This window comes from Taudactylus pleione, unplaced genomic scaffold (genome assembly GCF_031769625.1).
Source record: "Taudactylus pleione unplaced genomic scaffold, aTauple2 ptg000030l, whole genome shotgun sequence".
Classification (NCBI taxonomy): domain Eukaryota; kingdom Metazoa; phylum Chordata; class Amphibia; order Anura; family Myobatrachidae; genus Taudactylus; species Taudactylus pleione.
The window spans coordinates 4339460-4356393 of NW_028284432.1; the positions used below are offsets into that span (position 1 = coordinate 4339460).

The 16934-nt window shown below is 43.9% G+C and overlaps 2 protein-coding genes across 3 annotated transcripts in view; both read right to left on the reverse strand.

Annotated features, from left to right (window-relative positions):
- Nucleotides 1–16934, reverse strand: part of CYRIA (CYFIP related Rac1 interactor A) — an 86176-nt gene that overhangs the window by 24011 nt on the left and 45231 nt on the right. Inside the window, exon 3 of one of the 2 annotated variants that reach the window (XM_088451843.1) lies at nt 1140–1219. In XM_088451843.1, coding sequence (XP_088307969.1) covers nt 1140–1212 — 73 coding nt within the window. In that variant the 5' untranslated portion in view covers nt 1213–1219. Of the gene's footprint in view, nt 1–1139; nt 1220–1416; nt 1497–16934 lie in introns of both variants that reach the window. The other variant, XM_088451844.1, reaches the window with a different exon arrangement.
- LOC148539110 (uncharacterized) overlaps nt 12586–16934 on the reverse strand; it is a 126367-nt gene continuing 122018 nt past the window's right edge. Inside the window, exons 4-5 of the mRNA XM_088451837.1 lie at nt 12862–12997; nt 12586–12668 (exon numbers count right to left, since the gene is read on the reverse strand). Coding sequence (XP_088307963.1) covers nt 12586–12668; nt 12862–12997 — 219 coding nt within the window. The remainder of the gene's footprint in view (nt 12669–12861; nt 12998–16934) is intronic.

Here is a 16934-nt window from a genome sequence, read left to right on the forward strand (position 1 = left end):
AACATAATATACAATAATATCCATATATCAGAGAAACAGAAATAAAACAGCTCGGATGACAGACGTCTATGGCTAAAAAACCAGATAGAGAGCTACTGAAGCAAAAAAAACGCAACATATTTAGCCTTCCTACCTATATATCTGTCTGTTATTACCCAGTTTTGTTCTATTAATGTTTACAATTGTAAAGCGCAACGGAATATGCGGCGCTATATAAGAAACTGTTAATAAATAAAAATAAATTTATAAAAAGGTGGCAGGAGAGCAGGTAACAGCCAATAAACTAAAAAGTCATCTGACCGTGAAAACCACTTTAAATCAGGGACATCTGCAAATACACATACACCAGGATGGGCTGAGAGTTGATGCAATTTTAATGCAATCTGTGCAGCATTGTTGAACGATTTATACATTTTTTTACATGTCCCATTAATCTTTGGAATGGAGCAGATACCTCTCTAGAAATATCTGAGGCAATATGAATGTTTTTTTTTGTGTTTTTTAACAAATAATAAAAAAAACATACATGGTGACCAATATACTTTTCAGTTATATTATTATGGAACTGAGTAATGTGCCTAAAATGTTGATGTGCTTTAACAAATAGTTTCCCACATGCCCTTTTCACACATTCTGCAGTAGTTTGCTGTGTTATGAGAGAGGTTCTTCTCTTACAGAGCAGATAAAGAACGACCTGCATCTTTGCTTTGTAGAAACTCAGTGTGTGCTTCTCAGGAGTCTTACACAAGGGCGGGGTCGTGATGTCACAGCAGCTCGAAGGACTGCATCAAAGCTACTTGGGATACTGAGCTAAAAAAATCAGAGCTTTCTTTTTACTTTTCAACAGACATGAAAGGTTAATGCTTGATATTGCATATTAGCTTCACGATTCATATATGGATTTAAGTTTTAGGTTTTCTTTTTTGCTGTCCCACTTCTTGTAAACACATGAATAGACTGACTTATACACACGATCCAACTAATGATCTAATTTCCCAAGTCACAATTTTACTTTCCGATTTACACTGATTTGCTAGACATCTAGATTGTTTGCAAACCTTAGCGGGCATGCTGCGGATCACATGCAAAGTGGTGTTAGTAAAGACGCCATCACAGTTAAAAGCAAGAGATGTGCTCACTTTCAAAGTCAAGGAAAAAGTTTGGCCCCTGATCAAGCTCTGTGCATGTAAGAACTTTTAAAAGATTTCCCATTTGGCTCCTGAAAAATAGAAAGAGGAGAAGAGAAAAAAAAACAAAGGAAAGAGGTGCTGAGTGGGTGAAATTTAAAGTAACATGCAAGCAGATGGCGGTCTCCAGTGCAAAGAGGACACAACGCGTTTCGTCACCTCATCAGCTCAGCCCAAGAAGAGAGTTAATGGGTCACCTATTGCCTTGTGTTACATTTGTGAAACTTACTTTCAAAATCCAGGAAAAAATGTGGATAATTTTCAATTTCCCTGGTTAGCACCTTAAGTAGATTACCCATCCTAGCAAACCTGGTGGATGTAATACAAAACAGTACACAATTATCAAAGCATACATTTATACTATTGATTATGAGCATGCCGGTTACTCGTCACTGGATTTACAATCATTTTTTGTGTAAAGTAATAATTAAAGGTGGTTTTCAACCATCAGAGGACTAGTTTATTAACGTGTACATGTCCTTCTACAAATGTTGCAGAATACAACACAGCAGACCTGCGTCGTATCCAAAGACAACGCAAATAAACAACTCTGCCATATAATATAGCACATGGCAAAGGAATTCACAAGGAAAATAGAAAGACTAGCCAAAGCATATAAAGTTGTAGGTAAGGCATGTACAAGTATATAAATGTCATCTGTGAAAAGGCAGGAAAATCCTTCAGATACTTAGCGTTTATTCTAGCACCCTGCACCTGTCACAACCCGTGCAGTTCCTCTTTCCTGCCTGAAGCGGTCTCTCTCTGCTCTGGTGCTTCTAGCACACTCAGCTGATGCAATAAACTGCTGAGATACAGACCAGAGTGTGCTAGAAGCACCAGATCAGACAGCGACACCCCAGGCAGGGAAGAGGAACTGCTGGGTTGTGACAGGTGCAGGGTGCTAGAATGAACACTAGGTGCTGTATGCAAGATAAGACTTCAAAGACCTAAATGACACCAATGAGAAATATATGTAAAACAGAAAAGACAGATTGTGTGTGTGTTGCAGATAACAGTGTTCACCAGACACAGGTCACCGTAAAGAGTGTCTCCTCGGTAGGCATGTCCTCTGTACTCAAAGATTAATGCTGCATACACCGATGATACATGATTGCTTTATTTAGTGTGTATGGGAACTTAAATCTAGTTTCCAGTCTATACAGTTTCATACATTAATCCAAAATAAAGCAAACCTTGGTTCCGGTATGATAGTTCCCCGATGTCTGTCGCAGTCCGGTGACCGTTGCCTTCCTGCTGTTAGTGTGTAATACCCCTTTCACACTACAAGCAATAGCCCGGGTTTTTGCACGTGAACGTGCGGCAACCCGGGATATTGTGCAGTGTGAAAAGACCCAGTTGAAATAAACTTGGTTGAGCGACTCGGCATTTCAACTCGGGTAATGAGCAGGGTTGAACACTGGTTCAACTGGGCTCGCCGATACAGTGTGAAAGGGTAACCCGGGTCGATGGGACCCATTCACAACAGAGCCGGCGCTTGGAGATTCTCTAATCTCCAAGCGCTGGCTCAGCACGTGATGTCGGGGAGTCTGAAAGGGGTCTCACCCGGGATAGTCCCATGTACAAAATCCAGGGTGCGACCCAGGAAAGCAGTGTTGAAGGAGTATCACTGGCAACCGGAAACATGAGAGCATAGTAAACTGGCACTGACATCAGGCACCCACCGGACTGGGTTTAAGGCCAGACCACAGGTTATTAATATTTGTAACTTGCACTAAAATCAGAGAGCTGATATATATATATATATATATATATACACATACACACACACACACACACACACACACACACACACACATATATATATATATATACTCCGCAGAGAAGCTTACACTATATATTCCCTACAAAGTGGATGCGTGCACACACATGTTAATATTTAGTCAGAATCCAATTAACCTCCCAGTATGTTTTTGGATCCTGGAGTAGACAGAAAAAAAACAACAACACGCAAACACAGGTATAACATACAAGCTCCACACAGGTAGAACATACAAGCTCCACACAGGTAGAACATACAAGCTCCACACAGGTAGAACATACAAGCTCCACAGAGTTAGGAACCTCGGTGGTAATCGAACCCAAGACCTAGTGCTGCGAGGCAGTAATACTAACCACTACATCAATCATGCTGCCCACAGAAATATAGCTTATATGCGACAAAAATCTGCAGCACTCAAGGACTTCACTCAGCCTTTTTAAGGGGTCTGTGACCAGGAACCTTTTAGTATCAAACATGACATCATTATCAACTACTGAATATAACATATTCACCTAGATCTACAAGTTTCCAGCGCTATGTGCTGTAGGGAGATCGCTAGGGGAGGAAAATCTATTTAAAATTGACAAGAAGGACGTAGGCATCATATAATAAGAAAAATCATGTAGTTTATTCCAAGGTTCAGTTTATTTTATTATAACTTGCCAGTAACTGGAACATACCCAGCATAAACAATTCTAAAAGGGAAGATGAATGCATTTGTCTGGTTAAAGAAAACTTGTTTTTATTTTCTGTTAATAGACGTGCGCAATGTGTAACATTATCTAAATTGTGAAAGGCAGTGAAAGGCATTTGTTTACTTTCCCCTCAATGCGGAATCTCCTGGGGGCTCGCTGGTTATGCGATTAGCCGAGTGATGGGAATTAAATGCACACGTTTGTTTAGTGAATGCTTAGAGACTTTAAATGCAATAAACGTGTACACATTACGCTGCAGACAGGAGCTGGAGACTGCGGCTTCTGCTGCTAAGTAGGCAAATCCTCAGCTCAATGTGCCTTTCTGCCGGGGACTATAGGACATGTCAGACGGCATGAACAGGGGTTTCCTAAATTATATGCCCGGGAGTAAGAGGCCTGAAGGCTGTGACCTGAACTTGTTAAACTCCAATCTTCATGTGTCTCATATGCTTTTCATGTCTATGTAACAACTTATATGTTACACTGTACAGCCCCCTATGGATCATAACATTGAAGTCGTAACCGTTGCTGTGGTTTGATCACAAAGTAATTAAATTAAAAGGGGCACGATCAGAAAAACATTTTTCATTTAGTGTAATGATTTGACAAAATAAAGTGATAAACTACCAGCCACTCAGCGCCTGTCACTTTACAGGATGTGTTTGAAAAATGACAGTTAGGAGCTGATTGGTTGGTACTTTATCACTTTCCAGAGCTTAGTACATCTGCCCCCTGTGTACTAAGTCATAGAGAGAGAGAGAGAGAGAGATAAAGTACCAACCAATCAGCTCCTGTCATTTTTCAAACACAACCTGTACAGTGACAGTTTGGAGCTGATGGGTGGTTGGTACTTGACCTCTGTCCACTTTCTCTCTCTCCAGGGCTTAGTAAATAGACCCCTTAGTCTCAACTGGTGATCTTGCTACAGCAATGTAAAATGCTTGGCTTCCTCTGCAGTACATTGCATTTACATTTAACTGACCAAGGGAAACCAAAACATAATGAACTGGGAAACAGGGTTTATCTAATTTGGGACTTCTGCTCCTGATACAACAGTGTCTACCCTTAATGAGCTCTTGTGCTACTTGCCCTGAGCCTAAAAGACAGCAGCGGAGGTGTATAAGAACCTTGGGACCGCATTGGTTGGATTATTCAGGGGACCACATTACTTACTGACCTTACAGCAGACAGGTCTGAATTACCCACCGTGGAGGGGGAGCGAGAGGAGTTCCACACCCTGGATACAAGTTACTGCCTATATAATTACAGGATTAGGACTCTTCAGCAGAAAGCAGATCCCATGTGATAACATTTTATCAGTCTATTAAAACCTAACTTCTTTCTGATGGACCAGACCAATAAAACATACTGGTGTACAGTACATGGCAGCCTTCACAAGACATACACTGATGTAAAGCTATAGACCAGCAAATGTCTCGCATAGAAATTAACAACAAACAGACCACTGGGTATCGGAGGAGGACCATGAGGTCTAGAGTGACTTAAGTTATACAGCAGAGGTTAGGAGGTGTACCCACAGTCTTTGGGGTCTATGTACTACTCCTTGGAGAGAGATAAAGTAGACTGATATAAAGTGCCAAACAATCAGCTCCTAACTGTCATTTTTCAAACACAACCTGTAAAGTGACAGTTAGGAGCCGATTGGTTGGTACTTTATCTAGATCCACTTTATCTCTCCAAGGCTTAGTACATCTACCCCTTTATCTTGCCTGATTCCTGTAGAAACAGACTAGGCACTGCGGTCCCTTGTGCAAACCACAGACTTTCTAGGAACATAGATAGTAAGTGCTGACTGATACCCCACTGGGAACCTAGATTCTGAGGGTTGGGTATGACTGGTCAACAGTTATGTTGGCATGGGCGAACTTTCGATATGCAGCAGGTCGACAATTCAGTTTACCATCCGAATTCATGAATGAAGAGAACCATACTGTGGGGACTAACTCAGAGTCGCACACAATGCCAACACTACGTGCTTGAAAACAGATGCGGATCCCTGCCTACAGTATATTCAGAGTCGGCCGCAGCGCCCCTATACATCAGCCTGTGAGCTCATCAGTTCTCACCATCAGTGCACACGCCCACCAGCCCTATGCCAGGAGGAAAAGATCAGTCTGATTGCTCTGTGTGCCCAATTCAGACCCGCTCGCTAGGCTGTGTTCGCACTTAGCCTTACGATGTTTACAATCTGTGCATCCGTATGCATCGCAGTGCGCAAATCAGTCCATGCGATCGCCCCTAGCCCGTAGACGCCTCGCTAGAATGAGTGACAGGACAAGCCATTGGTGGATGGTGACGGGGGTTGGTCGATGGAAACGGGGGAGGGGTGGTGCGAACGCAGGCGTGTCTGTGCATCTTAACACCGTTTGAGAGGCGAGCATAATTAAGACGCAGCGTCATAATACACGTCACATGGCTGAATTACTCACTGAAGCACTCGCAGTGCTTGCGGTAGGGGATGGATCCGATGGTACTCGATGTTACCGATTGTTGCATACACTTCCTGGAGATGACGTGTGTTACTAAGAGAAAGTGGGCGTCTTAAAACAGGCTGGTGGGCGTATAAATCCACACCGCGATCGCACGCCAGGACATAGTGGGAGTGCTAATGCCTTACCGTGCGATTGCGGGATTTGCATACTTTGGAAGCGTGCGAATGCATCTAGCGAGCGGTTCTGAATCGGGCTTTGTGTACGCTCACCTCTAAATAGCCAGCAATTCCGTCTGCACGCCCATGATGCACCTATCCTACAAGCCAACACCCCGCTGTCGCCCAGTCATATCCATTTAGCCTGCAAGCAAGGATCCCGCTGACTTGTGCCTGACTCTGTATAGTTGGCAAAGATGCATATGTGCACCTCCGGTGTCCTCAGGCGCATGTGCAGCGCAAAACATTTTGGATGCGCCGGCTTTGGGCAATGACTCTGTATCAGACCCAGCGTATTGTACAAATGTGCTTATTCAATGATTCCATGGTGAAACAACTCTGCCAGAAAGTTCAGCAATTTAGACTCTTATTAGCAGGTCAGGGCCGCAACTAGAGGGGGGGGGGGCTATGGGGGCACATGACCTGGGTGCCGGGGAGAGGCTGCCGGGAGGCTAGGTTGCTGCTCTTGTGGGTTTGAAACCGCATCCCGGCCTAGAGAGGAGGCACAGAGACACAGTCAGTCTAATGTGGTGCCAGTCGCAAGCCAATCAGTGCTCCGTGAGCTCCAATTGGACCGCGAGGGGCACCACATTACAATGACAGCGGTACTGACAGTTCCCCAGCATGTGGCAGCCCCGTCCCCTGCCACCTCGAGCTCACCCACCTCACGGCCCTGGCAGGAAAGAGAAGGGAGATGGGGCCTTACTGTGGCATAATGTTAAAGAGGCGTTATTGTGGCATAATGTATATGGGCCATTACTGTGGCATAAATGTATAAGGGGCATAAATGTATAAGGGGCATTGCTGTGGCATAAATGTATAAGGGGCATTACTGTGGCTGAATAAGGGGCATTACTGTGGCGGAATGTGTTATAAGGGTCATTAATGTGTGGCACAATGTGTTATAAGGGGCATTACTGTGTCACAAAACCACACACCCTTTCGTCCTCTATGTTGCAATTTTTTATATTTATTTTTTTTTTTTTCGGTGCCAAATTATGGCCTTGTCCCGGGTGACTAAAATCCTAGTTTCGGCCCCGAGTAGGTTACGGTTCCCAAGATCAGGAAGCTTCACAACTACACGACCTGATAACACTATGCAAAAATCACCTTCGCTATAAGGCACCCCAAGGGCCGACTGTCAGCACTGCAGGCCTGAAGAGAATGTATTCTTTGGGGGAGCCAAGCTTTATTGATATGCGCTAAACACTGATCTTAATACCCATTTGTACCATCCCAAACACATGAATATTGTTGGCATCTGTTTTACATAAGGTAACATGCATTCAAAGACACGTGCATCTATTAGTCTCCTATTTTTGCTGTGGGTCCCTTAAGACCGAAGCCATATACTTGTTACGGTTGTATATAACCTGGCCCAGGAATAACCTTTATTAATGTATTTATCTTCTGCAACTTTTTAGCATTTACTGGATAATTCCAACTATTTTATATGCTACAAATGCGATGTATAAATTGCATTTTTACACTTACTGCACTATATCTGAAAACAGCACCTAATTGGCTTTAGCATTAATCATACGTGAAATGTTCTACAATAAACATTTCTTGCAGTCTCCGCAGAGAAAAGACAATCTAACTAGAAAGCATTATTGTACAAAGCCAGGTATTGTGCAGCGTAGCCAGCAAAGCTAAACACGCACATAAGCAGACATTGTACAGCTGTTTTGACAACCCAGCATTGCTACTCCATGGATTTCCTGCAAAGGAGACGTTTTAAACTCACAGACCAGCCTATAGACATTAACTTGTGTAATATAGTTCACATGATTATAGGAGACTAAAATGTCAATGAGGGGGGGACTACTGTCTGTCATCTACTGCCCCCTGCTGTATACTGAAAGGAATGCAAAATTTAAAAGCGAACTAAAAAACTTGACTGGTAAAGTGCTCATTGTCTACGAATAATGAAAGCTGACATAATGTAGGCTGAAGCAATAACTACGCAGATGCAGTCTATGCATTTAATAGCTACCAGTGACTTCAATAGATGCATCGTGGATATTAGTTCAGACCACGAAATTGCTATAATTTAATACAAAACAATATAAAATAATCTAGAGACTGTTAAAGCCCCCCATACACCCATCGGCAGGTTGCGCGATCCTGCGATCGGATAAACCGATCCGCCAGTCGGAAATGCCGGCCATCGATGTTCCGCGTTCTGTCGGTGGATCGGTGATATTCACCATGTTGAATTTCCCCGATTTGCAAATCACATTCATGGATAGCAGGAACGCGGCAACCAGTCACTAGTGTATGGGCCCCTTAAAGTTTAAATCCATTTGTGGAACATTTAAATGCTATAAAAAAAAAAATACTGCAATTTGATTTGCAATGTTAAGGGGCCCATACACTAGCAACGGATCGCCGCGTTCCTGCGATACCGGCTTGCAGGATAGGTTGCAACATGTTGGATTTCACTGATTTGCCGATCACGATCAAAATATGATTGCGATTAGCAAATAGGTGAAATTTAACATGGAGAATTTCACCGATCCTTTGACAAATTGCGGAACATCGTTGGCTGCTATTTACGACCGGCAGATCGACGTTTCCGAACTGAACGCAGGGTCGGGCAATCCATCGTCTAGTGCAATGGTTTCCAAACTGTGCGCCGCGGCACCCTGGGGTGCCTCGGGACACTTGCAGGGGTGCCTCAGGTTGGTGGTCCAGGACCAAATCAAATTCTTTATGGTCAATGTAATGTAAATATGTGCACAAACAGAAGCACAAACCTGTCCACTATATAACCAAACCTAAGGATGACGGGTCAGCACAATTTACGTCACTAAATTGTTTTCTGAATTTCTCAATAACAAACTTTTAGCTTAGGGGTGCCGTGAAAACACTGCTGATACTCTAGGGCGCCGTGATTCCAAAAAGTTTGGGAACCACTGGCCTAGAATATGGGGGCATTTAGATAAAGCAGGCTATTTTATCCCCCGTCTCCAATCATACTGTACAGTACCTCTGATCCAAACATCGGAAAACACTCCAATTTCTTTAAAAAAACCCCGTAAATTTCAAAGTCTATTTAAATATATCATATGCATGTTTTAGACAGCATCCACCAGGTGGTGCACATTGCTAATAAATATGAATTGTGTACACAGATGTATTTAGATTGCTACACTGCTATATAAACGATCTACACCTGCTATTCCTAGTTACCTATACAGGTGTCTGCATTATTAGTTATCAGGACTGTAAAAACAAGGCCCCCATACATCAGAGATGGATTGCAGCAATCGTGCAATTTGCAATCGATTGTGTATAAAAACCTGCAATGTATGGGCTTCACAGATGGCAGATTGCAACCAAAAAGTGATTGGAATTGTTTAATCAGATTGTCACAGATGGATTGGGGCTGTAGATTGCTAGTGTATGGAGACGATCAGCAGATTTGCAGACCGTTTCTAGCAAAATGATGGGTCTTTCAAGATTGCCAGATCTGTGTTTGTTGCAATCGATCTGCAAATCACTGAAAAAGATCTGTAGTGTATGGGCGCATGATTGCTAGATTGGGAAATCCTAATATCGGGCAATAAATCTTCAAATTGTTCAATTGTGGTTTTCAGATTGCTGATGTATGGGGGCCTACAGTCCAACATGGTTTTAATCAGATTTGTTTCCAGCAACCACTGTTCAATTATTTTCTTTAATATCCAGTTAACTTCCATCCAGATTTCAAACATCTGCGAAGGATCGTCGCGATGGAATCAAAAACGCCAATCTGCCATCGATGTTCCGCGATCCGTCGCAGGATCGGTGAAATTCTATATGTTAAATTTCACCAATCTGCCAAACACTATAATTTTTGATCGTGATCGACATATCTGTGAAAGCCGACATGTTGTATTTCAGCGATCCTGCGGTGCCGGGTTGCAGGATAGCTACATCGCGACGATCTGTCGCAGATGCATGGCGGCCTTTACATGTGAATGTATCTTATTTATACAGTACATATATGCTGGTACAAAAAAAGAAACTATACGCTTTTGTAATATTTATTAGATAGGATTGAATAAAACTTATGGTAAACGTACACCAATTACAATGGGGAAAAAAAAAGGACACTACAAGAAAATCTGGGATTTGGATACATTATACAGGCACAATGTGGAATGCTGACAGTCCGTAAACCTTTTAATGGAGTTCCAAAACATTGCTGGTTTTTGCTCGCACCCCCGTATAAGGTGAGCAAAGTTTTCCTGCCAGATAATTTGCGTTGCATTAGCACGCAAGATTTCCGATGGATAATTGGATCCCTCCCTTTGACTGCTGCTGAGAGGGAGAACGGAGTGTGGGGTCTGTGGCGAGTTTGGAAAGTGAGTGCATACCGCCAAACTATTTTGGCAGTAGAATGGCGATTTGATCCAATCTGCGGATGGGTGTGTAAACCTCCAGATAGATACACACATGTATAACTATAGTCAACAGGTCAGCTCCTAATGGATCTATGGGTGCAGCATTACACATACTATTGAATTAGAGTCTCCTATATCACATTACTGGGCACATTTATCAAGAATACAATCTGGGCGTGATATTAGCACCCACGATCGTAGTGCAGAATGCGATAACGCCGCTGTCTGAATGCGGTGGCCATTGCTGGGGAAGGCTCCGGAGGAACCCTCTCCAGGTAAATTTTGCAAAGTGTAGCCCCTATCGCTACAGCAGCACAACGCCATCTTCAGTGATCGCAAATTTTTACGCACTACAGAAACCTGGGGACCAAGTTTTTAAAACTGATCGGATCCTGCAGGACGCGCTGGCGCTGTGTGAGCCGCAGTAGCCAATCGCCGCGCGGTGGCGTCTCCCCGCCCAATCACCTTTGCTGTCTGAGTCCTGACAACAAATCTTTCCTGCCAGCATGCACTCCGCAATGCATCCATTCCCAGCGGAGCTACCCGGGGGGGAAGGGGGGGGGGTGGGGGTGGTCGGAGAGTAAAGAAGTGGGGAAGGCAGCATAGGCTGGGCAGAGGGCAGAGTATCAGAAGTAGAGGCAGATGGAGCAGGTCCCTGATGAAGGACGGTGGCATCACCTGCACAGACGTCCGGTGGCGATTTGGCTGCAGCAGCGGTGTCAGTGGTGTCGGGACCCTCTAGCAGCCTGCCCTCCTTCAGCCAGCTGAGCTCTCTATGCAGGAGGCGGGGAGGTGGACACTGCATGGGGCAGAAGGGAGCTGCTGGCGGACAACAGTGACCCGGCCAAGGGCTCCCCGCAGAAGAAAAGGAGGTAACTACTGCCCCAAGTGCTATCTACCCTTACCCCCCCTCCCTACTCCCAGCACTGCCCCAGCTGCTATCCTGATCCCCATCCCTACCCCCAGCACTGCCTGCCACTAACTCCTCCTTGCCCCCAAGTACTGCCCTAGCTGCTATCTACCCTTACGCCCTCCCTACACCCAGTACTGCCCCTAACCCCCTCCTTGTCCCCCAGTACTGCTCTAGCTGCTATCTACTCTTACCCCCTCCCTACCCACAGTTCTGCCTGCCCCTAACCCCCTCAATACGGCGGAAGCTGCCATCTACCCTTGCCCCCTCCCTACCCCTAGCACTGCCTGCCCCTACCTTGCACTGTCGCAACTGTCTGCCCTCACCCCCCATAATATGTGATGGGACCCATAAACTGTGGACTAGGACCCCAAATTTTTAAAGTGAGGGGCCCCTGGGACCCACAATTTTTTTTCGCTCAGCGCGATCACTCTATCTTCATGTGACGTTAGATGCAACGTCAGACTCCGGAATGCTTCCCATTCCCATGCTTGGTAAATCTTAATGCGTTGCATCCCCCCATAGAAACCTATGGGGGTTGAGGCTGCTGTGTTTTCTGGGAATATGCTGCAAATATTGATTGATAAAAAGGCTCCTATATACACACAGATGCATGTCCATGACATAACTCCTGGTCAGGAGGCCGGCACACTACTTTTTATACTTTTATCACAGCTATTAACTTTTTTAGAGGACTGTCGATCAAGCTTTTTTTCTTCCCTAAAATAATGTAAAAAACGGCATTTCCTGTATAACTATAATGTTTGTTTATATGTCTGAATAGCCTAATGCAGGAGAAATCATAGAAATCTCCTGCAGAGTGCTAATTAGCGCTGCAGATCACAGTCCCCATTATCATTAATTGGGACTATGATCTGACCCCTATATACCAAACACGGAAAAGCAAAGTTTGGCCCCGTTAGTTTACACCATCTTCAGATGGTATAAACCGCTTTACGCCTTCTGATCCCTCTCCCGCACCCTCCGGTCGGCTCCTGCGTCTGACACACTGTACGCATATGCAGTGGCAGCGTCTCCTACAAAACATAGGCCCCTTAGACATATTTTGTGAAGAAGTGTAATAGCCACTTATGGTCCGGTATATTAGGTATCATGTATAAATTAACAAGTGTGTCCGCTAAATGCAGCATCTGCTCTAATTACTTGAAGTCTCTCAGTAATACTGCTTTTACACCAAAATCCTGGGTCTGACCCGAGATTTGGACAAACCTTTTCTACTGCAGCGCCAATCCGGATTATTCCCGGATTGGCGCCTTTCACACGGCACGGGGGTGCAGCGGAACACTTCTCCCAGCACTGGAGAGGACATCATCTCCAGGTGCCGAGAAACCCGGAAGTCTCCATGCTGTAAACAGGAGACGGGTCAAATGACCCAGGGAACCTGTGTAAAACCCTGCAAGTTACCTGGGTTGGATTGCCTGGTCATTTGACCCGGGATTCCAAACCTGGCCTCTTTTAGACCAAGGACCTACCCGGGTTAACCCTGCAATAACCCGGGTTTTAGCTCTGGTGGGTATAAATAGGTGTTGTCCACTACAAAGACACAGCCACACTGTGCTATATAGAAAGCCACTATACATTTAACAATGAAACTTTAATAGGATTGTTTAATGAGAGGCTGTGGGACTGGACATGTAAGGACAGATGGACTGAGCCCCGCCTCCACCAGCAAACGCTAGGTATTTCTCACTTTATAGGGGGTTTCCACCACCAGAGATCTCAGACCAGCTGCCTCCCCCCAATAAGTGCTCTAGACCCCTATAAGCAGTCACATTGGATTACCTCCACATTGACCTCAATGTAGTCTTTACTAAGGGCACCACAAAATACCCAACACATTGGCTGATTTCAGCAGCTCATGACAGCCTTTACTCATTCGCTACAAGTCCACTATGCAGTAAAGGGGCCTGTCCATTACACAAATTTTGGAACGATCCGACCAAAAGTCGTGTAATGGATAGCCGGCAAGGATCAGCAATGTGCGTGCACGCTGGGTCTTTGCCGACCATGCTGGTCAACCTGACAACGATCGTCAGGTTCCACATGTTAGCAGATAGGGAGGTCGGTCTCCTGCACTGAATGATGCTCAGTGCAGGCACCACACCAGGCGACCTGAAGGACTGGACGCTAGATGTTCAGTTTTTCAGGTCGCCTAATGGATAGGCCCCTTAAGAGTCCACCAAGTCTAACCACACTCCATTATCTAATAAGCATTATTGTTCTGTTTATTTTGGGTAGACCTAGATCTGACTCAGTGACACAAATGTACAAAATGACATTGCACCTCGATCCACTTCCCCGACTAGAGAAGCCTGCAGGTCCATAGGTAACCATATGTACCCTTCCACTCCACTTTCTAAGGGATGGTCACTGTACAAGATTCCTATGCACTTCACTGGAGGTTTCCAACTTTATACTGTGTCATTAGGTGCAACACACACACAATTTTGTATTATATATACACACAATTACATATAAATATTTATAAATACACCCACACACATTCGTTCAGAAAAATACACCTACATATACTGTACATACATAAATACACCCCCCACATACATACATCCAAATCCTTACACACACACATTATAAATAGATATATATAATCCCAATTTAAGATGTTAACACTGTTTAGAAAACTATGAAGACATTAAGGGCCCCCTTTCAGTATTTAACAAACAGTAATTATCTTAGCTTACCACGGATTGTCAGTGTACTGCTTACCACGGATTGTCAGTGTACTGCTTACCACGGATTGTCAGTGTACTGCTTACCACGGATTGTCACTGTACTGCTTACCACGGATTGTCACTGTACTGCTTACCACGGATTGTCACTGTACTGCTTACCACGGATTGTCACTGTACGCCACTGTACAGCGATATAGCAACAGCTTTTCCAGCTTCTGGGTTAAAGTGTAATGCGCAGACTAGCCGCCACGGGTTTGTATGATGCAACGTTACGTTACGCTACCAGCAACAGAGTGGACTTCGCCGGAGGGATAAGTATTGTTAAATACCAACGGCATTTTCGTTTGTATCATTACTAAAATATGTTTGCATAGTGTACTAAACAAAATATGCAGCTGGTAATAAAGATTATTAAATGGGGCCCTAATTGCTATCCTATCTGTATTTCCAACCTCTCCCTTATGTTTTACACACCCAGCCACATACGCACAGAAAGAAAGTTAGGGGGCAGACATACACACCCACCCACCCCCATACACACTGAAAGAAAGACAGGGGGACAGACACACACACACACACACACACACGAGACATACAGAGAGACACATGGAATGCACAAACACACATCTGGGAAACAAAGCAAGCTACTAATAGAATGGAGTTTACTGTCCATTACACAGGCATATGGTTCTGTCAGTAAAGTTCCTGCCTGTGCCCTGTGGCATGTTCATAGAACTTCAGGCTTGTTCATTCTGTTGAGGGGAAGTTCCAGAAAAACGTTTTTGTAACACATCATTCAGGTAAATCAACTTCTACCTTACATTGTGTCTCTAAGACAGGCTATGTTAAACAAATGGCAGCCACTTTTCTGGAGACCAGAAATTTATCTTCTGTATAGGAAATCAATTAGTTGAAAACTGATCACTCAGTTTAAAGTTAGACAAGCGCTGTATGACATGCTTTTTACGGAGCTGAATATAGGTATCTGCAGTGCATTATCCAGCATATATATTGCATAGGTCAGGTAGACTAAATTATGTAAACAGAGAAAGATAACTAGTGCATTATCCAGCATATATATTGCATAGGTCAGGTAGACTAAATTATGTGAACAGAGAAAGATAACTAGTGCATTATCCAGCATATATATTGCATAGGTCAGGTAGACTAATTATGTGAACAGAGAACGATAACTGCAGTGCATTATCCAGCATATATATTGCATAGGTCAGGTAGACTAAATTATGTGAACAGAGAAAGGTAAGTAGTGCGAGGCTCTATTAGATAGACAGAAAGCCTACAGGAAGTAAATCTGCAATAACGTTACTGCAGGGCATTACTCAATAGAATGAGGAATAGCTTCAAACTGCATTTAGATTATATATTCGGCATAATGTGCGATATCACGGCCCGTATGGCAGGTACATTTTAAGGCAGACAATATAGCCGACCATGCTGCAACCATTTATAGTACTAACAATTGGATTTGTATACAATTCAATACACATCAGTGAATTTTATTTATTATTATAAGCAACTAGTTTGGGAATGAATAATTCCCATATTGTAATATCCCAAATTGACCACTTCTTGTTACATTCCTGATGGTATTATCCAGCAATTCAGAAAACTAAATCTAATTGTATTTTCTCTATAGTCACTTAAGCTGGGTACACATGTAACAGCTGTATCTGCAGATCAACTGAAGAGGATGGTTGATCATACACACTGAACAACCATCATCTGTTATTTGGACGCAGGTCCCGTTGGCTGGGGGTCGCATGGACGACGTTGTTCACATTCATATCGCTGGTACACTTTGGCCAACGCACACACGATACATTGGCCGATCAATTGATCGGCTCCAATACATCTTCCAGTGTGTTCCCAGCATTAGACCCATTTTCAATTCTGCTGACAATTCGATTTAAAAACAATCCGATCTGACATGAGAGGCCTGAGGATCTGTAAAGAGACCGTCAATCTACTAACAAAGGTTTATTATTTCCCATCTGTGCCACTTTACAAGCAGAGAGGTGCAGCTCCAGGATTTCCGGACTCTGAAACAGTATTAATAGTTTATAGTAAAGTGCTTTCAAGATATTCTGCATCTACTGTAGGACGATGGTGTTTACTCCATGGACGGCCGTATAACAAGCTGGCCTTTGGGATTTTATGGGACTACCGAGGACATTGTTTGCCAGTTTTTAGATTTATTTCTCCACGGCTGATGAGTAAAAAAATGGAAACAAGCAAAATGAGCGACACAATGGTATTCCACGCGGGAAATCATACCGATCGTCACAAGTTCTATAGTTTTAAAACCAGTTTTCTCTATCTTGTAGTGGTGCAAATGCCTGATATAGTGTTTGGGACAGATATGTAACGGGAGCTACCCAAGTAGGGTTTGCTATCTATGATTAGCAACCATCGATGGCCTGATGGTGAGTGGTTTCACCACTGATGGGGAGGCCTCTGATAGTAATCATCAGTGGCAAGTCACCGATGATAAGTGCCAGCCCCGCTATGCGCAAACAGTCTATGGCTCACTCCTATACCAGAGTACCTGACTGTACGAGTTAGGAATAG